Source organism: Odocoileus virginianus, chromosome 13, assembly GCF_023699985.2.
Source record: "Odocoileus virginianus isolate 20LAN1187 ecotype Illinois chromosome 13, Ovbor_1.2, whole genome shotgun sequence".
Lineage (NCBI taxonomy): Eukaryota > Metazoa > Chordata > Mammalia > Artiodactyla > Cervidae > Odocoileus > Odocoileus virginianus.
Window position 1 is genome coordinate 9,334,372 of NC_069686.1, and position 24,647 is coordinate 9,359,018.

General features: G+C 36.5%; 1 protein-coding gene across 1 annotated transcript in view; it reads left to right on the forward strand.

The window, feature by feature from the left end:
• Window positions 1–24,647, forward strand: part of CERKL (CERK like autophagy regulator) — a 136,523-nt gene that overhangs the window by 29,123 nt on the left and 82,753 nt on the right. The window contains exon 2 of the mRNA XM_020888677.2: window positions 23,860–24,102. Coding sequence (XP_020744336.2) covers window positions 23,860–24,102 — 243 coding nt within the window. The remainder of the gene's footprint in view (window positions 1–23,859; window positions 24,103–24,647) is intronic.

Sequence of the window (24,647 nt, forward strand, 5' to 3'; positions counted from 1 at the left end):
TTCACAATTTATAAAGATGATCTCTAAATAATCTTTAGAATACCAGGGGAAAATGCCAGCTATAAGAATTGTATATTGTCCCCTGGAGTAGATCTTCCCAATCCAGTATTCTTGCCTGAAAAATCCCATAGACCAAGGAACCTGATAGGCTACAGTCCATAGCATAAGGAGGCAGACACAAGTGAGCACTCAGACTTGATGCGGAAAGCTCAGGAAGATAAAATAGCTGTCAGCCAGTGAGGGCCCCTGTGTGGCTGGTCCTGGCTGGAGATCTCTGATGTGAAGAGTGGAGACAGATGCTAGCTGTCTGCTGAAATTCAGAGGGCAGCCTCGGTGGTGGTGTGATCAGGCAACCCGCCTCTGTCTGCTTTGTCCTTCTCAGATCTCTGTAATGATTTCACCTCTGAATCCTAAAGAATGCTTTCCTTGTTACCATGGTTGTACCAGAAAGTGTGAGCAAGTATCTAGAGCTCCTTTCTGAAGTATTTTGCTGACCATATTTACTTCATTAGGCTCATCGGAAGTGTTGGTGCTCAGTAGAATTGCTAAGCCAGCAGTGTGTTTGAGGGAATGGGGGAATCCAGGCCCTTCAGAGGCGCCCTTGTTCCCCAGACCCATCCACCGGTCTTTCCTGAAGGCAGGTGGCCCCTGGTGGGTCACTGACCTGAGCCAGACCTCGAGGGCTGCCGCTTCTCTCTCCTTCATGCGCTTCTCAAATCTCTTTTTTTGTTCATGCTACTCTGCTTCTTTGGTTTTCTTGATTTTTGTCCTTACATCAATGTTCATTTCTACTTCTGCAATTTGTCTTTCATTATGTTTCTCTTATGCCTTACTGTTTCCCCTTTTTGAACAGAGACCCATAGAGAGGGAAGCGTTAAACAACAGTAAAATGAGCTGTTACAATATTAACTTACTGTGCTGTTGAGAGTAATGGAAAGATGGGTTTTTGGAGTCATACTGTCTGTTAGAATCTAAGCTTTGTCACTTCCTATGTAACTGTGGGGCAAGCTATTCCAGCTCTCAGCTTATCTCTCCTTGCCCCCCACCAGTCTATAAAATGGGATATAGTATAATGATAATACTCAGCTTACAGTGCTGTGAGTTTTCAGTGATATAATAAATCTGAACCTCTTTGTACTAGCCCGGAATGGGATTTTTCTCTATTATTAATATTTAGCAACTGTGGTAGCATTTTAGCATCGAAAAAAACTTTCAATTGTATTAAATATTTGTCATCTTCCTTTCTACTGGGTAAGTTCCTACTTTTTCACCTCTGTTTCTTTTACAACTAGACTTGTGTCCAGCAAATTAATAATCAATACATATTGACTGACTGAATAAGTGAACAAATCTGTTCCAATACCCTTATTTTAGGAATGAGCTATCAAGTTCTAAAGGTACTGCATTTTTCTCAAGATTGGTGACAAAACCAGAGCTAAAACAGAGGTCTCCTAACTCCCACACCAGTGTCCTTTCTGAGAAGACTTTGTTACTTTCTCAGTATTTATTTTTATGGTTATTTCCTAGGAAGCTGTATAGTAGTATAAGAGAATGTGCTTTGATAATCAGACAAATGCTTAGATAAAACTCCAGCATTCTTATTAAGATCATTGCCACCTGCATATCTTCTATATCCTCATCTGTAAAGTGAGAAAATTTCTACTTTATAGAACCATTATAAAGATGAATTGCGATAATCCATGTAGAATGTTTAGTACTATTTCTTTGCTGCTCCCCACCACCAACTTTTTAGTTTAGTTAGACTTATTATACATTCAATCTTACCTTGTTTCGCATTCTTTCTTGAATCTTCTGTGATCGTGAATATTCTGTGATCAGGCTTTTGACTCTCATCACTCCACAGCTCACTTAGTCCTCATCTGACTTCACCTATGAACAGAGTTTGACAGCTAATCATGCAGTGCTCCTTGATACAACTTTATCTCCCACAAGGTCACTCTTGGGGTTCTTCTTCTACCCCACTGGCCTGCTCCTTCTCAGACACTTCTCTTGGCTCTTCTCATTTTTCCATCACTATCTTCTGACCTCATTGTCTGTTTTCATTCTCTCTCTGGTTCAGCTCCTCCAGTTTCTGGTTTCAGATATTATCTAAATCCCCTTGACCTTCAAATGTATATCTCTAGCTTAAACCGCTCCTTGGAATTCCTGATTTATGAACCTAACTGCCTACTCAAATTTCAACTTATAGGTCTAATAGATTTCTCAAACTTATCTTGTTCTAAAATAACCTCCACATTCTTTCCTGCAGCCTCCAACTATGTACTTCCTATAGATCTTCACATCTCAGTACATGAAGATTTCATCCTTCTAATTATCCATACCAAATGCTTTGGAATCGCTAGATTCCACTCTCACTCTATATCCTGTCCATTAGCACATCTTGTTGCCTCTTTCTTGGAGATGTATCTGAAACTGAACAGAATTGCTGCCAGCATCTCGGTATGAGACACTCGTTTCTCACTGGAGTATTGTTTCAGCTTCCTTAAACAATCTCTCTTCCTTAAACGAGTCTATAGCCGTGTCCTCTGTCAGTCTATTCTGTATGTATCGGGTAGAATTTTACTTTTAAAGTATATGTCAGAGTCCTTCTTTCTTCTGCTCAAAAACTTCCAACAACTTCACATCTTTTTCAGGCTAAAATCCAGAGTTCTTTCTATAGCCTACATACACCTGCATGGTCTGCCTGCTTCCAACCTTTATATTCTTGCGTTTTACCCTCCCCGTTTTCTTACTAACTCCAGCCACATCTTGCTGTTTCTGGAATATACCAAGTATGCTCTTGCCACTGGGCCCTCATACTTTTTTCTCTTGCTCAGCAACCCTGGAACCAGCTATGTGAAAATTCTGGTATTACCCGATTTTAGAAAGCTAAGGGCATAAGTTTATGTGTATGTAACACAACCAGTCTCAGGTAGCACTGAATATTCAAATATTGATATTTTTGAGTGAAACATTAAGAATATCTATGCTAAATGGTATAAATAAAGATTTAAAATTTCATTGTCAGTTCAGGTCCAATTTTGGGACAAAATGAGGTCAGTTCAGGTTTTGTTGCCAAATGATTTACAAAAAAATAATCTTCAGAGCTTTGGGGATTTTAGAATTGCAGATGAGAGATTTTGGATCAGTAACAATACATGGCTTGCTCCCTTATTTTTTTTCAATCTTTATTCGATGATCATTGGGTAGTCAGGGGAGATCTCTATCTAATAGGCTTTTCTCTTTTAGAGCAAGTTTGGCATGCAGAAAGTGTCCAGTTAAAAATTATTGAAAGAAGAAATGAATCTCAAATCATTTTTCGCTCAAATATGTATTGTTTAGGAGACAGTGTGACCAGTTTAAGAATAGCTGACCATTATCAAAAACAAAGCACTGTTTGATTAGTGATAGTTAAACACATATTAGTATTTGAAATATCAGAAATACTTAATGACTGAGTCATCTGCTGACACAAAACCCATTATCTACTTTAGTGCCTGGCAGCCTAATCAGTTGGACTCTGTTTCATTGACCTGTTATTGACTTGTCATATAACTTTGTCAGTTTTTAGTATAACTTCATCGTCTTTTGATCATCACCCTGTGTCTTAGAGCATTTTCATGCAGTTGATCAAGGATATTGCCACTAGTTAAATGTAAATAAAATAAAAAATTTTGCTACTCATAATACAAAGTATCATGTATTAAATTAATTGGAAAAAAAGTCCAAAACTTCCATTAAAATCACTTGAAACTCTAACACTCATTTATAACCCTTATATAAATGAAATCACTTCTCTCTAAAGAAAATGTGAGTAGTAAAGTGCTGTATTGGTGTTTGTCTTAGTTTTGGTTGAGTATCCACAGAATAAAGTTAGGTGTTAGTAGGAATTATTGTAGTACCACTTTTCCTAGTGTTTCTCCAACAAGAAGACTTTATGTCCTTTCAGAAATTAATCATTTTTCTCTTCTTTCAAGCTTTGAGACCATAATTGTATTTAAATTGCTAATCTGTTTTGAAGGATGCATCATAAATTGCTTAACATTTATATTCAGTCAAATTTTTAATTTGTATAACACTTGCAGAACATTTGGAAAATTGAATATAAGAAAATGGAAGTGTTATTAGAATTTTACTGTATTTTAAAAAGTTGGCTCCCAACCCCCAGACTGAAATCCTTCTTCAGTCATGAATTTTTATTGCTTTTCTCTCATAGATTAGATAGAGCAGATGTGATTTTATTTTTTAATCCACATTACAGGGAGAGCTTTTTTGTTTGGGTTTTATGCAAAGGATTTTATTTTATATGGTAGTCATACTTCGGTTGCTTAAGAAAATGTTCTTTTAAATAGGGGTAGTGACTTATTTGCATCCTTAAACTTAGCAAACGTGCCTTAAGTAGTCGGTGTTTTTGAAGGTCTTTATATCTGATCACCATGGCTGATATTCAACAGTGCTATTGAACGAAATAAACATAGATGCCTCTTCTGCCACAGAGGCACAGGTGGACATCTTGGTGGCAAGCCTCATGCCGTGTGACACATGGCACAACCCAACTGGGGGCAGAGAGCATGCAGCTTGAAGCAAGAATCATCTTATGTCTACTTCACTGTAGATTTCTGTTTTTCTGCGGAACAGGCATCATTCAAGATGTTTACATAGTATGGTATTTCTTTTTTATTAAATGTTTCTTATAATTTCTTAAAAATAGTCAAAACCCGGTCAGCACAGTCTGTTTACAAGCCAGGGTTCCTCCACCCTGCCCCTTGCTATCTATATAAATGATATTTTTGACTCTGTCCTTTATAATGTTGGCACCCTGTGCATATTGGATGTAATCAGGGCTGAAAGGAAACTTGAATCCATCTGGAAGCAATAAACTTTTCTAAAAGACTGCACAGTGTTATTTAATCCTGTGACTTCTTACTGTGAGTGAAATTAAGGTTTGATGCAGTTGTGTCACATCGCATTGATATCAAATTTATCTTTCTAAAAAAATTACTGACAGTAGTATTTTAGTGCAGTGGGGAAGATGGCTTGCTTTAATCCTACAAGCTATTTTGCTTCAGTTACATGTTATATGGTGTAACTAAATATATACTTGATGAAACATTGTTAAGTTTTCTCTAAAAGTTTCATATTATCAAGTAATACATTTTTACCTTTACCTTTGACCTTTTTTCATAGTACTACTTGTGGTACCTTTTATCATGTAATACTAATATCATGTGGTACTAATCATGTAGTACATAATAAGAATTATTATGACAAAAGGCATGGAGAAGAAACTATTAGTTTAAATTATTTAATTGAGAGCATAGCTGAATAAATATCATATATGTAGAGTGTATATATAGAACATTAAAGTCAAACATTGAGCTTATTTTCATATCAGACTCTTTGAATCAATTTCAGGCTTTTTCAGAAAAAAAGTAACTTCTAACTTCTACTCCAAAATAGCTTTCATTTCAAATATATAGTAGAAGATCATATTTTGTGTGTGTAGGAGCCTAAATGGTATCAACTATCTAGCATAATTTATAGTTTTTGTATGTGTGTTTATTAAAACATAGTTTTGTTTTTTATTTTTACATTTTGCCTAAGTCCAACTGAAAATAAATGTAAAAGGATATTTGACTACCTTACATTGGTAACTTCATTTTAATATTTCTTTTGTGAATCAATTCCCACTGAATTTACTCATATAGAGGTTTTGAATGCCAAAAATAAAGCAGAAACCTAACAATGTTTGTCAAGTATATGCTTTTATGCTTTTAATGGTGGAAATGAAATAAAGCCCCACATCACCTATGTGCCTAGCATATTAAAAATAAACATGAACTTTGTCTTGCAAGTTATTAAGTTGGATTTTTAATAAAACTGATCAGCTACATTAAAATATTTCATTTTTCCTTTGTCTCCACTAAGACTAGGCCTGCAAATATTTTTAGAATATCTCAAATGTGTATTTTTTGAGATGTAATTGACATGTAACATATATATATTAGATTTAGATGTTTAACATGATTTGGTACTTGTTTATATTTTGATATGCTCACCACAATGTCTCATTAACATCCATAACCAAACATGGTTACAAAATTTTAATTTTTGTGATGAGAACTTTTAAGATCCACCTTTCAAATATGCAATAGAATATTATTAATTATAGTCACCATGCTGAGTGACTGTATCACCATCACCATGCCTTATTTTAAAACTGGACAGACATTTTTACCTTCTGACCTTCCTCACCCATTCTGCCTACCCCTTTCCCCTTGCCTCTGATAACCAACAGTCCATTCTCTGTGAGCTTGTGGGTGTTTTGTTTGCTTTTTTTAAAGATTTTTAAAGATTCCACATACAAGTGAGATCATACAGTATTTGTCTTTTTTTTGACATTTCACTTAGCATAATGCCCTCCAGATCCATCCAAGCATTCCCAAAGGCAAGATTTCCTTTTTAATGGCTCAATAATATTCCACCATGTGTGTCTGTATGAGACATTTTCTGTATCCATTTATCCATCATGGACACTTAGGTTGTTTCCATATTTTGTCTATTATGAATATGTTTGTGTTTAGTTTACTTGTATTTATGTTTACTTTTGTCTGTTCAATATAAGTAGCTTCTGGCAATTTCTTTTTTATTTTCTCCCCTTGTTTCCTTCATATACACAGTGGTTCCTTGACCACAGGTGTGCCATTTCTATCATCCAGAAGGGAGACTAATGATAAGTTCAAGTGTCCTGGAGGCTGGTTAGGTGAATTTCTTCCAATTCATTTTGGATGATCAGGATGGTGGCATTCTGTTCCTAGCTGCCTTGGCTCCTCAGATGAACTTTCCTTTCCTGGTACTAAGATCAATCTTTAGCAAGTGAAAATTATTGCTTTAGTCTCATGCAATGGGTCTACTTCCTTCCAGCAATATGAATCTGCATGTGCTAATTTCAGACAGCTTGGATTTAGATTAGTTATTCTGAATACTTTTTTGGCTTCTTAGGATCAAATAATGACAGTCTTAAAGGTAAAATTGAGCCACAGTCAGCTCCCGGTCTTGTTTTTGCTGACTGTATAGAGCTTTTCCATCTTTGGCTGCAAAGAATATAATCAATCTGATTTCGGTGTTGACCATCTGGTGATGTCCATGTGTAGAGTCTTCTCTTGTGTTGTTGGAAGAGGGTGTTTGCTATGACCAGTGTATTCTCTTGGCAAAACTCTATTAGCCTTTGCCCTGCTTCATTCTGTACTCCAAGGCCAAATTTGCCTGTTACTCCAGGTGTTTCGTGACTTCCTACTTTTGCATTCCAGTCCTCTATCATGAAAAGGACATCTTTTTTGGGTGTTAGTTCTAAAAGGTCTTGTAGGTCTTCATAGAACCGTTCAACTTCAGCTTCTTCAGCATTACTGGTTGGGGCATAGGCTTGGATTACCGTGATATTGAATGGTTTGCCTTGGAAACGAACAGAAATCATTCTGTCTTTTTGAGATTGCATCCAAGTACTGCATTTCGGACTCCTTTGTTGACTATGATGGCTACTCCATTTCTTCTAAGGGATTCCTGCCCACAGTAGTAGATATAATGGTCATCTGATTTAAATTCACCTGTTCCAGTCCATTTTAGTTCGCTGATTCCTAGAATGTTGACATTCACTCTTGCCATCTCCTGTTTGACCACTTCTACTTTGCCTTGGTTCATGGACCTAACATTCCAGGTTCCTCTGCAATATTGCTCTTTACAGCATCGGACCTTGCTTCTATCACCAGTCCCATCCACAACTGAGTATTGTTTTTGCTTTGGCTCCATCCCTTCATTCTTTCTGGAGTTATTTCTCTACTGATCTCCATTATCATATTGGGCACCTACCGACCTGGGGAGTTCCTCTTTCAGTATCCTATCATTTTGCCTTTTCATACTGTTCATGGGGTTCTCAAGGCAAGAATACTGAAGTGGTTTGCCATTCCCTTCTCCAGGGGACCACATTCTGTCAGACCTCTCCGCCATGACCCGTCCGTCTTGGGTGGCCCACACGGCATGGCTTAGTTTCACTGAGTTAGACAAGGCTGTGGTCCATGCGATCACATTGGCTAGTTTTCTGTGATTATGGTTTCACTGTGTGTGCCCTCTGATGCCCTCTTGCATCACCTACCATCTTACTTGGGTTTCTCTTACCTTGGACGTGGGGTATCTCTTCACGGCTGCTCCAGCAAAGCGCAGCCGCTGCTCCTTACCTTGGACGAGGGGGATCTCCTCATGGCCGTCCCTGCTGCCTTGAACATGGAGTAGCTCCTCTCGGCCTTCCTGCGCCCACACAGCAGCCGCTCCTTGGAGGTGGGGTAGCTCTTCTCGGCCAGCCGCCTCTGACCTTGTGCGTGTGGTACCTCCTCTCGGCCGCCGCCCCTCACCTTGGAGGTGGGGAAGCTCCTCTCGGCCGCCGCCCCTCACCTTGGAGGTGGGGAAGCTCCTCTCGGCCGCCGCCCCTCACCTTGGAGGTGGGGAAGCTCCTCTCGGCCGCTGCTCCTGCGCTGTCGCAGCCTGGGGCTCTCGGCGGCTACCCCTGACCCGTGAGGGGTAGCTCCTCACGGCCTCGCTTCTGCATGGTCCGTCACAGCCGGCGCGCCATGAAATTGAAAGACGCTTACTCCTTGGAAGGAAAGTTACGACCAACCTAGATAGGATTTTAAAAAGCAGAGACATTACTTTGCCAACAAAGGTCCATCTGGTCAAGGCTATGGTTTTTCCAGTGGTCATGTGTGGATGTGAGAGTTGGACTGGGAAGAAAGCTGAGCACTGAAAAATTGATGCTTTTGAACTGTGGTGTTGGAGAAGACTCTTGAGAGTCCCTTGGACTGCAGGGAGATCCAACCAGTCCATCCTAAAGGAGATCAGTCCTGGGTGTTCATTGGAAGGACTGATGCTGAAGCTGAAACTCCAATACTTTGGCCACCTCATGCGAAAAGTTGACTCGTTGGAAAAGACCCTGATGCTGGGAGGGATTGGGGGCAGGAGGAGAAGGGGACGGCAGAGGATGAGATGGCTGGATGGCATCACCGACTCGATGGACATGAATTTGAGCAAACTCTGGGAGTTTTTAATGGACAGGGAGGCCTGGCGTGCTGCGATTCATGGGGTCGCAAAGAGTTGGACACGACTGAGTGACTGAACTCAACTGAACTGAAAGGTAAAACTGAATGGGAGTGGTATTAAAGTGAGCCTTTTAGTGTCTCTCAGTAGTCAAACCTTTAGATTATTTAAAGAGTTGAGGGGAACTTCACCATGACTACTGTGAGATGATGGGGGATGAGACCTGCATAGGTAGGGCATTGATTGCTAGTAATGGTGGAGGTGAAAACAGAGGCAGTATGACTCTTTGAGGTCCTCAGAAGAAAGGAGTATCAGTGAGTCAGCTTGGACTGTGAAATATAAGGGCATTTACCAGGCAGGAAACCCATACACAGGCATTGTCCTTAGATGCTGACAATAGAAGCCATCATTGTGACTTAGTCCTGTTTCCACAGTCCAGCAAGTTCCAGGCCAAGAAAGATGAAGGACTCCTTAACTTTTGTTTCTCGTAGAAACAGTTGTCCATGGAGATTGCTCTATTAATATGAGTATTTTATTTTATTTTTTTATTTTTATTTTTTTTTAATATGAGTATTGTAATACCCACACAGAAGTGCCTGGAATGTTAGCATTCAATCATGTTAATGAAATAAACTTTTGAATTTATTCTAAACTATTACAGTCTGATCTTTCTCTAATCCCTCCCCTGTTGCTGTTTTTTTAAAACTACCATTTAACTTATGTGGGAAAAAATATATGTAACTTAAATTCTCAAAAGGCTTTGAAGGACCCTTGTGCCTTCCCCCCTGTGAAGTTAGGAACCTCTGATATGTGACTAGACTTCAGCTGAGTCGTACTGGGCGGTAGGAGTTCAGAGGGACTGGAAAATGAGGGATGTTTCTTGGAGGAGGGGCTCCATTGAGCTCTGACAGATGGTTAATGTTTGAAAAGTCTAGAATCAAGAAGGCCTTCCATTTGTTGGGAAATGAAGGAGCAAAGGTTCAGAGATTGAAATGCATACACCATAATTAAGATATTATCTGATTGATGGTAAATACAGTCAGTAGCAAACTTTTATAGGACACCTATCCTTTTTTGAAGCATTGAGCTGGGGTTGGACTCAGAGATTAGAGATGAGGAGGACAGTGAAGATATTGTTGAAATAAATTACTGATAACTAGAAAAAGGAAGACTGATCACTATACTTCTGGGGTTCATGGGGAATCTGCACAAGGGTCATTTAGTAGCATATATATGAACTATAATCCTATATGAATTGATATACATAACTGGTAATGCCAAAAAAGACTAGATTATAGGATTAAGATGAATTAATTTTTATTATTTTTAAAATTTATTTATTTTAATTGGAGGTTGATTACTTTACAGTATTGTAGTGGGTTTTGCCATACATTGACATGAATCCGCCATGGGTGTACATGTGTTCCCCATCCTGAACCCCCCTCCCACCTCCCTCCCCATCCCATCCCTCTGGGTCATCCCAGTGCTCCAGCCCTGAGCACCCTGTCTCATGCGTCAAATCTGGACTGGCGATCTGTTTCACATATGGTAATGTACATGTTTCAATGCTATTATTTCAAATCATCCCTCCCTCACCTTCTCCTACAGAGTCCAAAAGTCTGTTCTTTACATCTGTGTCTCTTTTGCTGTCTTGCATATAGGTTTATCATTACCATCTTTCTAAATTCCACATATATGCATTAGTATACTGTATTGGTGTTTTTCATTCTGACTTACTTCACTCTGTATAATAGGCTCCAGTTTCATCCACCTCATTAGAACTGATTCAAATGTATTCTTTTTAATGGCCGAGTAATATTCCATTGTGTATATGTACCACAGCTTTCTTATCCATTCGTCTGCTGATGGGCATCTAGGTTGCTTCCATGTCCTGGCTATTACAAACGGTGCTGCGATGAACATTGGGGTGAACATGTCTCTTTCAGATCTGATTTCCTCGGTGTGTATGCCCAGCGTGGGATTGCTGGATCATATGACAGTTCTATTTCCAGTTTTTAAAGGAATCTCCACACTGTTTTCCATAGTGGCTGTACTAGTTTGCATTCCCACCAACAGTGTTAGAGGGTTCCCTTTTTTCCACACCCTCTCCAGCATTTATTGTTTGTAGATTTTTGGATAGCAGCCATTCTGACTGGTGTGAGATGGTACCTCATTGTGGTTTTGATTTGCATTTCTCTGATAATGAGTGATGTTGAGCATCTTTTCATGTGTTTGTTAGCCATAAGATGAGTTAATTAAGCTCATATTTTCTGTTGGTCTCTGAGAATAGTATTTATGTTGGTGCAAAAGTAATTGTGGTTTCAGACCCTGAATTTTAAGTCACTATAACTGGGTTCAAACACATCTTTATTAATCAAAACAGGAACCACTACAATCAGCACATTTTTGAGAAATAACTTTACTCCTGCAGCAAAAAAAAAAAATCCATGCTTTGGGATTTGATGAACTCTTGGAAAGCATTTTCTGTGTTGTACTGATTGTGAAAGCATGTTTTGTGCACAAAGTTGTCAAGATGCTCAAAGAAGTGCTAGTCGGTTGGCAAGAGGTCAGGTGAATATGGCAGATGAGGCAAAACTTTGTAGCCCAGTTCATTCAGTTTTTGAAGCGTTGGTTGTGTTACGTGCGGTCAGGAGTTGTCAGAGAGAACTGGGCCCTTTCTGTTGACCAGTGCTGGCTGCAGGTGTTGCAGATTTAGTGCATCTCATCCATTTGCTGAGCATGCTTCTCAGATGTAATGGTTTAGCCGGGATTCAGAAAGCTGTGGTGGATGAATTTGGCCGCAGACCACCAGTGACTGTGACATTTTTTTTGGTGCAAGTTTGGCTTTGGGAAGTGCTTGGGAACTTCTTCTTCGTGTGACCACTGAGCTGGTTGTCACTGGTGGTTGTGCAAAATCCACTTTTTGTCACATGTCAAAATTTGATCGAGAAATATTTCATTGCTGTTGTGTAGAATAAGAAAAGGCAGCACTTCAAAATGATGATATTTTTTATTTTCGGTCAGCTCATGAGGCAGCCACTTATCAAACTTTTCACCTTTCCAGTTTGCTTCCAGTGCCAAACAACCATAGAATGGTCGAGATTGAGTTCTTGGGCAACTTCTCATGCAGTTGTGAGAGGATCACCTTCCATGATGCTCTGTTAGTCGTTGTCAACTTCTGATGGCTGGCCACTATGCTCCTCATCTTCAAGGCTCTCGTCTCCTTTGCAGAACTTCTTGAACCACTACTGCACTGTGCATTCATTAGCAGTTCCTGGGCCAGGTGCATTGTTGATGTTGCTAGTTGTCTCTGCTGCTTTATGATCCATTTTGAACTCAAAGAAGAAAATCACACAAATTTGCTTTTTGTCTAACATCAATTCATTAGCAAAAGACATAAATCGAGGAATGTACCTTAAAATGATGTATAACATAACCACATTTATTTAAGAATGTATTCTGATATCAAATGGCAAAGTTCACCAGTGCAGAACTGCAGTTACTTTTGCACTAACCTAAATACCATTCTCAGGGACTACCTATTTATGAATATTTTCCCTAAGGAGCAGAAATGTAAGTAGATGTGTAAAATGACAGGGGCAAGTGTATAATTAGATAATATAATCAGGTAATACACAATTCCAAGAGATGCACATGAGTGCTCTTACTGAAGTGAAAATGACAAAACCCAAACAATTGCATGATAAACTCATGCTATAGAATATGAAATTTTGAATTGCTCTTTTAGTTCACTAGGTTTCATATCTAGTAGGGACTTGTTGCATAGACAGTCTGAAAAAATTAGTGATAAAATCTTAAACTGATACAAAATGATGAAAGATAAAAATGCATAAATCATGACATTTTTAGGCTACATTTTCTTAAGCTTAGGCCTGTCTTCACAACATTATAGATAGGTCCAGAGTTTCTTGAGCTTTTTTAGTTTTGGAAGCCCTTTGCACTCTTAAATTGTTGAAAACCACAAAGAGCCTTTGTTTATATAGGTTAATAACCCCTAATATTTACCATGTTAGAAGTTAAACATTTAAAATATTCATTAAAAATAACAGTAATGAGTCCATTGCATTTTAACATAAATAATGTTTGGACTAAAGATAATTGTTTTCCAAAACAATAAAAAGATCAGTGTCATTTTCTTGACTACAGTTTGTAAATCTTTTTTATAGAAGACACAGTATTCCTTAATAGAAAGATTTAGTAAAAGACAGCTGAGTTTTCAAGATTGCTTCTGCCTTCAGTTTGTTGTGAATGTATTTGTTTTTGTTAAAGTGTATAAGAAAAATCCAATTTCACACAGATATTTGTTTAGAACAGGAGAAGTGTTTTCAGGTAATTGTGGATATTTTTTGATACTACAGTAAAACTTGGTAAGTGCTAATTTCTTAAATGTTAGTTACAAAGCAGAATCTGTAAAGATATCAATTAACCTTCGGTAGTTTGCTATTTGAAAATTTATTGCACTTTGAATCTTTAATTATGCATAATTTTATAATACCCTGCATTGAGTATTTGGAAAAATTGGTCTACTGAGTTATATAGAGTTTCCAAATGTTGACACATATAATTATATAAATATTTAAACTATCAGATATATTAACATCACTGCCAATCTCAGCATAAGATTCTTTAAATATTGGGAAGCTCTCAAGCTCACCATGGCAGATACAGGTTTTACAAAATTCTGAGTTTTGCTTGAAAGTTAGAATTTTGTCATTGACAGCATTCTCAGTTGTTTTGCTTGAGTGACTGGCTCACTTTACTCAGTTCCCAGAAAACATTTACCAAATACTCATACTCGCATATAAGTTTGTTAGTCCCATCTTTCAAGCAAAAATGTTTCCGAACAAAATCGAGCTAGTCACAGTGTGAATGGTATGAGTTCTTTTCCTGGGGAGAACTATCACTTTCATTTGTAGCTGAAATGCTTTTTGGTACAATTCCCATTATCACACATAATACATATAAAAAAGAAATTACAAAAGGGTAGAGATTTTTAAAAATTAAAGTGTTACTACTTCATCAAGGACAGTTAAGTGATACTTTTTTTTTATACTGTGAGTTTGAAGTGATGAGGACTTTTCACTTCACAATTATTAGTGAAATTTAGTGTCACTTCCTTGATTCATGGTGACACTAGATGTTTTAACCACTATTTCCTTTTCACCATCCATGCAAATGTCAGCACAGTGAAAAAGGCAAATAACATCTTTAGTATTTTTATAAAAATCATTTTGATCCTCTGTACCTTCTGAGAAAACATATTGAGACTATTTAAATGATTGCCTTAATTTGCCAATTTTGCCATTATTTGTACAAAATAACATTATAAGTATGAACATTTATTAATGGTTTTGATTTAGGGAAAAAATTGATTTCTAAGAGTTTGCTATTGGGAACATGAGTTCCAAGAAAAGAGCTTAGAATAGAAATTTGTCAAAGTCAACCTAAATTTTCAATTATACTATTTTTAAATATACTGAGTTTATGTGGTATTTGTGATTAAATATAGACTATGTAATTTTAAATTGTTATTGTCACTTTGTAGCATAGACATTCAATGTTCTGAATAAAGAATTATATGTTTATTGTCTACATTTCAAATAATCAGAATAATATTTACATTATTTGACTAATCAGTTCATTTTAGACTTTATGCAAAAGTACCTATGTATCTTTGGGTGCTTAAGTTCTTAAGAGAAGCCCCTAAGCTATTTATACATGATAGAAATAACTAGAAATAAGTGGGAAAAAATTGCAGATAGAAATTGAGCATTAATTTTTTTATTTGGTATGACAAAAATGTGACTTTTTGGTATTCTTTTACAAGATAATTCTATTTCTTGTCATTCTTGACAAGTGTTTATATTTAGGAACTTAAGCTTTTATGCTAACAAATGTTAAGTCAGAATTCTTGAGGATTGTAATGCACTGTGATGGTTTTTCAGTAAATTACTGGAGCAGCCCTATTTATTTAAACCCTGGTTTAACCTGATTATTAACAATTAAATTGTGTTTTCTTCTTACAATTAAAGTGTATTCAAATTTATTGGTCCCTTGCTTCACAGATTTATCTCAGTATGTGGTGTATTCAAACAGAATTTTGTATTTTTAATTAGGGGATTAGATAAGTAATTCTGAAGAGCCAAAAAAAAAAAAATGGTTAGACATCACATTGCTTAACCATCTAATATACCATAAGTGTGTGTCTGCGCTCTGTTGTGGGAGCTGTCTACCAGGCAGCCTTGTTTTTTGGGCAGTATTTTAAAGAGTGGACATGTGCAGGAACTGTGAGCACAATTAGCGCCAAGCAGATAAATCCAGCTCTAATCCTGTTTACGGTCTGCATCAGACAGATGTGCCAAGATTGATTTAGACAAGCCCTGGGCTTACAGTAATATTTTTAAAAGTGCCATTCACTGTTCTATTTCTGTTAAACCTTTGCTAAATATTCTTAAGTGATGTTGGTTTTACTGTTCTTGTTAGCCAACTTAACCTACTTTAAGCAGGTCCTGCTTTGCTCTCATGGTGACAGGGTAACCTGCCAGGAGAGGTTATCTTTATTCCCTGTAATTAAATTGACTTTTCCCCCCAAGAAAATACAACAATAGGAAGTGGGTGCTGAATTAAATAAATAGCATGATATCCAATAGACATATACTTAAATCCTGTGCTGGAACAGATGGTCCCCAGCATCTCTGTAAGTAATGTGAGAGGACAGTTAATGTTCTGAAACAACTAGCTATCACCAATATGATCCTAATGAACCAATAGATTTCAAATAATAAACCACATGCCACAAAGAAAAATTGCACATCATCTGTAATGTTTTAATGCTCCTAAACTGAGAAAAATGTCTATAGATGATTTTCATATTTTTCCAGTGTTATCAAATATCAATTTATGGATAAAGTTTGACTTCATATTTTTTTACCAATAAATGTATGTTTTAGCATTAAAGTAAAATAAAGTTACATTTAAATTATATCCCCCCAAGTATGTTTTTAAAAAATTTTAGCTCCTCTTTTACATACTTAGGTTGTGCATGGAAATGTGGCTTTTGCATACAATTATGAAAGCATTTGCTTTATTCATGGCAGAAACTGGTTATCCTATTAACAGAGGTTGCTGTGCGGTGATGGAAGTGGCTATCTTACAGATGAACTATTAGGCAGAGATAAAAGACCTAAGTATGTTTCAGCATTTATAAATAAAATAGTTTATAAACCAAAAGCAGTATTTTTCTGATTCACATAGAGAATAAAAGTCTGAGTCATTCTTAAACTTTTATTATAAAGAGGTATAGATAAGTGGTTGATTTTTATAGACCCCAAAATAATAGTCTTCACTCTGAATATGGTTTCTTTTTTTCTCTTTAATCATATTTCTCATAAATATTTGTATTTTCTAACTGTGTCTCAAAGAGTTAAGTGTTTTGGTGTGGGGTTCGAGGGGAAACAATGACCTTCTTAGATTTTCAGCTTATCTTCTCAGACATCTCTAGAACCTTCAGCTCACTGGGGGTTAGCCTGAGGGCACTCCACCTAGAAACCTGAGGACCCTTTGGCCTTAGCTCTCTTTCAAGTCTTGGAAGCCAGTGTCTTGCTACCCCACAGAGCCAGCTGGTCCACTGCTTATATCTCACAAACTTCAAAAACGAAACAAAGACACAGACAAGCACCATCTAATCTGATAGTGGGTAAACAATGTTTAGACAGTTCCAAGCCATTAAATAAAACCATTTTAAATTCAAGTTCACACAATTCTAACGAGTTTTATTCCTAAAGACTATATTCAGAAGAAAACAGTTTTCTATAAAACTAGTTATATACATGTCTTTGCATATGTTAGGAAACAGTTTTGTTTAGAATGAGGTGTATCCTGTGATTAGAGAGAACTGGGCTGATTTACTCATGCTGTGTAAATGAGGTAAATGAGTGACGTTGCAGAAATGAATAACAGACCAGAATTTCTATGTAGGAAATTGGCACCTGAGATATTCCTATAGCTGCTGAGGAAAATAGAGTGCTGAAGAACATTTGCCTATTGTTAGAAATTTGTAAAACAAGCAAAAACTATTTGATTCACAAATCAGTTATCTTTATTTTCATTTCAAATGAAAACAAAATGTTTGTTGTAAATCTGTAGTTCTTCCTCTTAGTTCCCTCTTGTCACACTGGTGAAGAGATCAGGCATGTGAAAACTCCAAATTTGAATCTGTGGGCAAATGTGGGAACAGATTAGAAGTCCAAGCCGGGAAAGCAGGAAATACCATTCAGAGAGTTACAGGCCTTTTCAGAGTTTTCAGTTCTGTCAGCTCCTGGTTGCTGCAGTCTAACCTTCCATTTCCTTGAAGGTCACCATGAAGTTTTGAATGAAGTACACTTGACGCTTGAACAACATACGTTTGAACCATGTTTGTCCACATATATGCAAATTTTTATCAGTAGTAAATGGTGCTTGTTTGCATTCTTGGATGTGGAACCATAGATGGAAGCAACCGTGAATATAGAGGGATGGCTATAAATTATATATGGATTTTTGATGGCACTTGAGGATGTACCTTTAAACAACCCTGGGTTGTTTAAGGATCAAGTCTACTAAGTTAAGACACATGAGTGGTTTTGCTGTTTTCCTGGGATCTAGTTAGAGACGGAGCAATGGCTTGTCTACTGTTTTAAGTTTGACTAGGAATAAAAAACAGATCCAGAAGGTCAGATGAGTGTGTGTTTACTTCAAGAAGGTCATTACTTCTGTGTAGTGTTGGTAAAGACCAGTCAAAGTACTTGGATTTAGATCTTGGATCTGGCTCCTACCAGGTGTATGACCATGGACAAGTTACTTAAATGCTCTGGCCTGAATTCCTCGTTTTTAGGGAAAAGCGTCTACCTTGGGTAGTGTAAGGATTAAATGAGGTAATAGGTGTAAAGTGCTGAGGGCAATGTCTGGCATATAGCACATGCTAATTAAATGTTAGCTTCCCTTATGTTTTAGAAAAGGAGATTTTAAAAATTAAAATGAATAATATGACCAGGAACTATTTTAGGATGAGCGAGAAAACCATCTTTTTCAGTTGATTACAGAAATATTTCCATTGTAGGAAAATTAGAAATTCATATACGCAAACTAATTCACAATCTCACTCTCCTTTCAAGTTTTCATATGCATCATCATACATATGTGCATATGGAAATACATTCCACATACATTATGCATTCAATAAATATATACAAAACAGTAATGGAAATGTGGTATACTGTTTTAGACACTTTTCTAGTCAGATTTCTACATTTTAATGGCTGAATAGCATTATAGTATATGAATATGCTTCATTTTCCAAAACCAATACTCTGTTAGATCACATTTAGGTTATTTCCAAGTTTCACTCAAATAATGCTTGGGTAAGCATTCTTTTAGCTAAATTGTGCATATTATCTATTCCCTTAGGGTAAATTCCTGGAAGTAAATTGCTAGATCAAAAATATGCATATTTTAAAACATTTTCCCTTTTTTCATTTTAAAAAACTGATAAAATATAATGCTGATTACAGAAAAGAAGGTTTATAAGTAAAAATTAATCTTATACTCCTTTATATCTCTGTTTTCATTGATAACCACTATTTGTTGTGTGTTTTCTGCGTGGATTTTTTTCTCCTTTTAATGAAAGTGAGATCAGCCTATCAGATTATTGTCATTTGCTTTTTATTCCACTTACTCATACCTCTTAACATGGATGTCTTTCCACCTCATAACACAAAGATCTAATTTTCTCATTGTGATTTGCAGATTATGATTAAGCAATTCTCCTATTGAAGAATATGAATACTGCTTCAAATAGTTTTGCTATTTTAAATACTGCTGCAATTAACATTTTGAAATCTTTTGATAAGTATTCCCAACTTGTTCTCCAGCAGTTACCATTTTTTGCATTCCCACCAGCGCTGGGACTGGTTCCCTTTGCCCACACCATCAATGAGCGTTATTTTTGATCTTGTGCCAATCTAAAAGGCAAAAAGTGGTATCTTGTTGTTTTAATTTGCATTTCTTTGATTACTAATTAGATTGAACTTTCTCATATGTTCACTGGTCAATTTGCATTTCTTCTTTTGTGAAATGCCTGCCTGGGTCTTTAATGTACTCTTCTACTGAAGTGTTTCTTTTCTTGATTAAATAGATTATTTAACTGTCATATGTTGCAAATATTTCTTCCCAGTGGGATTTTGTTTATGACTTCTATTTATGGGTCTTTAGGACTTTATTGGCATTAAATAACCTTTATGTTATGTATCTCAGTCTCTGTTTGTCTGCCTTTATTGCTGTACTATGGCTTTACTAATTTATGGTTATATAAAGTTCTTTGTAATCTAGGAACATTAGTGTATATTATGAAATAGAGATGTAGTTTTTCTTTTCTTTTTAAAATATGAACCAGTTCTAAGTCATCTTTTACTAAATATTCCTCACTGATTTTGGATACTACCATTATCACATTTGCGACTTTTAAAATATTTGCAAATGTTTCTTTGGGCCATTCATTTATCTATTTCTAGATGTTTTAATTATTATAACTTTACAAGATATTATCTAGCTGGGTATATACTTCTCCTCATTACTATTAAAACATTTTTCTTCATTATTTATTCCAAGAAAATTTACAAATCATTTTATAAGTTTCCTTGCTCCTTATATCAAAGAAAAGACCATTTCGATTTTGATTGGAATTGCATTATAAGTAGTAATGAGAATACTAGCATAAAAATAATGTAATCTTGGAACTTGATATGCCTTCATTTGTCTCACAATTTATTTTGTGTGGCCTTTTCTACCCAAACAAGTCCAGGATCATTTTGATAAATTTGTTCCTGGATAATAATTTGCATAAGGTCTCTTTATCCCCAGTATCTTTTCTTTCTAGATATTGATATATTTGTAACCAGCTTCCTTATTGGATATTCTTATTAGTTCTAATGATTTCAAATAGATTCTTTTGGGTTTTATGAATTTATTGTGATAGTGTCTATAAATAGCTATAGTTTCATCTCTCCCTCTACCCCTTCCAGCATCTTCTTTATTTAATTTTCCTTGTGTGTGAGAGTGAGCAGAATGTTGAGAATAGTAAGAGTAATATAGGTATTCTTGTCCTGTTTCCATAAATTCTACTAGTTTTTACTACTAAACTGGATATTGGTTGTTGTTTTAGTATCTTTAAATATGCAATTACAAGAGATTTTAAATAGGAATAGTCATTGAATTGTTTACTGCCAAAGTAAAGTACACATGGCCAGGAATTCAGACTATAATACAGGACTTTGAGTGAAAAAATACATATTTCATCCTTTTCATTTTTTCCCCTCAGTGATCCTTCCCTCACTTCCTACCTGCCTCCTTTGGTGGTCTTATTTGTTGTATGTTTGATTACATAAAAATTAAATTAATATGAGACACAAGCTTATAATTAATATTATAAGATTGTGCTCAGTTGCTCAGTTGTATCTGACTCTTTGCTACCTCATGGACTGTAGCCCACCAGGCTCCTCTGTCCATGGGATTTCCCAGCAAGAATACTGGAGTGGGTTGCTATTCCCTTCTCCAGGGGATCTTTCAAACCCAGGGATTGAACCCTTGTCTCTTGCATAACAGGCAGATTCTTTACCATCTGTGCCACCAGGGAAGCAACTTTAGGCAATGCACATACCAAAATTGGAATACTAGACCATCTTACCTGCCTCTCTGAGAAACCTGCATGCAGGTCAATAAGCAACAGAATTGAGCATGGAACGACAGTTTCCAAATTGGGAAAGGAGTACGTCAAGGCTGTATATTGTCAGCCTGCTTATTTAACTTATATCGGAGTACATCATGCAAAATGCCAGGCTGGATGAAGCACAGGCTAGAATCAAGATTGCTGGGGGAAATATCAATAACCTCAGATATGCAGATGACACCACCCTTAGGGCAGAAAGCAAAGAGGAACAAAAGAGCCTTTTGGTGAAGGTGAAAGAGGAGAGTGAAAAAGCTGGCTTAAAACTCAACATTCACAAAACAAAGATCATGGCATCTAGTCCTATCACTTCATGGCAAATAGATGGGGAAACAATGGAAACAATGACAGACTATTTTGGGGGGCTCCAAAATCACTGCAGATGGTGACTGAAGCCATGAAATTAAAAGACATTTGCTCCTTGGAAGAAAAGTTACTATCAACCTAGACAGCATAGTAGAAAGCAGAGATATTGCTTTGCCAACAAAGGTCCATCTAGTCAAAGCTATGGTTTTTCCAGTAGTCATGTATGGATGGAAGAATTGGACCATAAAGAAAGCTGAGTGCCAAAGAATTAATTGATGGTTTTGAACTGTGATGTCGGAGAAGACTCTTGAGAGCCATTTGGACTGCAAGGAGATCCAACCGGACTTAAAGGAAATCTGTCCTGAATATTCATTGGAAGGACTGATGCTGAAGCTCTAATACTTTGGCCACCTGATGTGAAGAACTGACTCATTGGAGAAGACCCTGATGCTTGGAAAGATTGAAGGCAGGAAGAGAAGAGGATGACAGAGGATGAGATGGTTGGATGGCATTACAGACTCGACGCACATGAGTTTGAGCAAACTCCAGGAATTGGTGATGGTTAGGGAAGCCTGGCGTGCTGTAGTCCACGGGGTTGCAAAGAGTTGGACACAACTGAGTGACTGAACTGAAACAAAAGATGTGATTTTATATTTTGCCTGTAGGAGGAATGTTAGGCAGCTAATAATTATCCATTCTGCACAAACATATAAATAAATTCTAAATTTGCATTTATGTAATATTCTATTTTTATGTTAAATGTAATATTCAATAACATAAATTTTAGGGGAAAAAACTTCTAAACATAATATTTTTCTCTCCAGTACAATTATTAAAAAGGAAAGCATGTCCCTATCATTTCCTCTACCTTAGTTCAAACCTCATAGACTGATTTCCATTCCTCCAATGTCTTTCTTCTGTTTTCTAATCTTTATCCTGATGACATAATCATCTTTGCTAAACTAAATTACAGGGTGAAAAATGTACACCACCTTGGGATCAATGCTCAGTGAGCAAACTCCCAAGTGTAGCATGAAGATTTATCATGGACTCATGATAAATCTGGACTCAGACTTCCTCTTCTGCACCTTGTTGGGAGCCTTCCCAACTTCAGTTCAGGTGTCCTCAGCCTTTAGGGAAAGTGGGTCCCAACACATCCCCTGGGAAGGGTCTTGATTAAGAGAGTAAGTGTTCCAGGTGAAGTATAACATTAGGACAGTGAATGACAAAAAGTTTTAATCCTTGTTCAGGATTAAAACATGTTGAATCTCTCATATATGCACACCTCTTCCCATCCCACTAGATTTGAATAGAGAACCAAATTCAAATTCACTGGCAACCATTGTACAATGATGGAAAGGACCATATTTAAGATGAAGCCAAAATTCACGAAAGAAATACCAGCATACAATGGGCACAGCGCACAGTGACACGTGCGTTTGTATGTGCTGCTGACTTGCCTGTTTACTCTCCCTCTTGCGCTGTACATAGAAATCCATTATTTGCCTTCTCTGACTCTGTAAAACTGTCCAGTGCAAATTCTTTTCTTGGATTTTCCAATAAAAATTAATATGACCCTCTGAGATACCAGAATTCTTTTATGTATATCCCAAGTATATCTACTTTAAATATCTATTTTAATCCCTAATAAATTAATGGCCACTCAAGAGCAGGTAGTAGAACTTTTCTCTCTTGCATTCTGCATAGTGTTTAACACAAAGCATTCAACAGAAGTTTCTTAAACTAAATGATACATAGTTATATCCATGTTAAACTGTTTTGGATGCTAAATCAATGAAACAAAATAATTCAGTGTTATTGTGTTCACCAGTAAATTTATCCCACTTTTCATTGACTCATCCTAATGTGAATTTCAAACTTTTCCTTCTGCTAATCCTTGAAAATCTTCAGGGAAAGAAACCTGAGGTCTGAATCATTTCTTTTTCTTATAAGTCACCTTTAAGGAAGCCAAAACCCACAAAGATCAAAGATAATTCCTTCATTATAATTTTGTTTTGATTCAGAACCTTCATTGCAGTAGATGCCTTTTCGGGTGGATGACCTTCCCACAAAGATTATTGTTATTCTTCTTTAATTTCCTTCTATCCCATCCATCAAGTCATGAGATGTAGGTTTGTAAACAACAACAGCAACATAGTAAGATTCAGGTGGATCTTTTTAGATTGGTAGGAATTCATTATGTTTTCTACTCACAGCAATCTCACCATTTCCTTTTTGCACATGCATCTCTTTACCAAGAATGTACATTTTCTTTCCCTTTCATGTTTCCTTCAACAGCCTGCCTCAAACTCACTTATGTTAGTGAATCCTTTTCTTTCCATTACTTTATTCTGTCCCTGTAAGTAACAGGAAGCCTCTTGCATGATACTAATTTAGTATTACTGATATGTTGCTTTGTTTTTGTTCCTGGATTTCTTCATACATTGAATATTCTCAGATTCTGAATGTCCTAGGCCTTGTGTGGCAGGGTCTCTCTTCCATTTTTTCTATCTATGGGATAATGGACCTAATTTTTCTTTTTTCCCCTCCTCATCTCATATAGGACTTGACAAAGCATAATCAGTAAAATTACAGATGATAAATATTTTCTAGGTTTTCACTATTTATTTTTCATACATACAAGAATATAAACACAACGGTTTTGACTGGAAATTTTAATTTCTTTTCAGGTGATTCCAAGTATGATTTTCTACGTAAAGAAGAATTTGTTGAACTCAAGGACATATTCTCTGTCAAACTGAAACGGCGTTATTCAATTAAACAGCAGAGAAGTGGTACTTTATTAGGAATCACTCTCTTCATATGTTTGAAAAAGGAACAAAATAAATTAAAGGATTCTACTCTTGATCTTATTAATTTAAGTGAAGACCACTGTGAGATATGGTTTAGACAGTTCAAGAAAATTTTGGCAGGTAAGTACTCCTTATGGAAATTTTTAATGAGTCTAGTTTCCTTGATGTAAGTTGTTAACCTAAACATGGTATTGTATTTACCAATATAGTAACCCTTAATTATATTGAGGTTGTTTGCTTCTATTTCTAGTCTGTTAAATGTTCTTAGCATGAAAGGTGTTGAATTTGGTCACATGCTTTGTCTCCACTCATTGAAATAATCATATAACTTTTTCCTTTCATTCCGTTAATGTGGTGTCCTACATTGACTTTTAATAGGTTGAACCATACTTGCATTCCAGCAATAAATCCCAAATAGTCATGGTATATAATTCTTTTAATACTTTACTGAATTTGGCTTGCTAGTATTTTGTTGAGGATTGTAACATTACTATTCATTAGAGGTATTTGTGTGTAGTTTTTACTTATATACTTTTAGTATCTTTTTCTGACTCGATATCAAGGTAGTACTGACCTTGGAAAATGACTTAGGTAGTAACCGTTGAATGACTGCTTCCGTGAAGAAGCTTTGATAATCTGAAATAAAACAGCTCTTAAATAATATT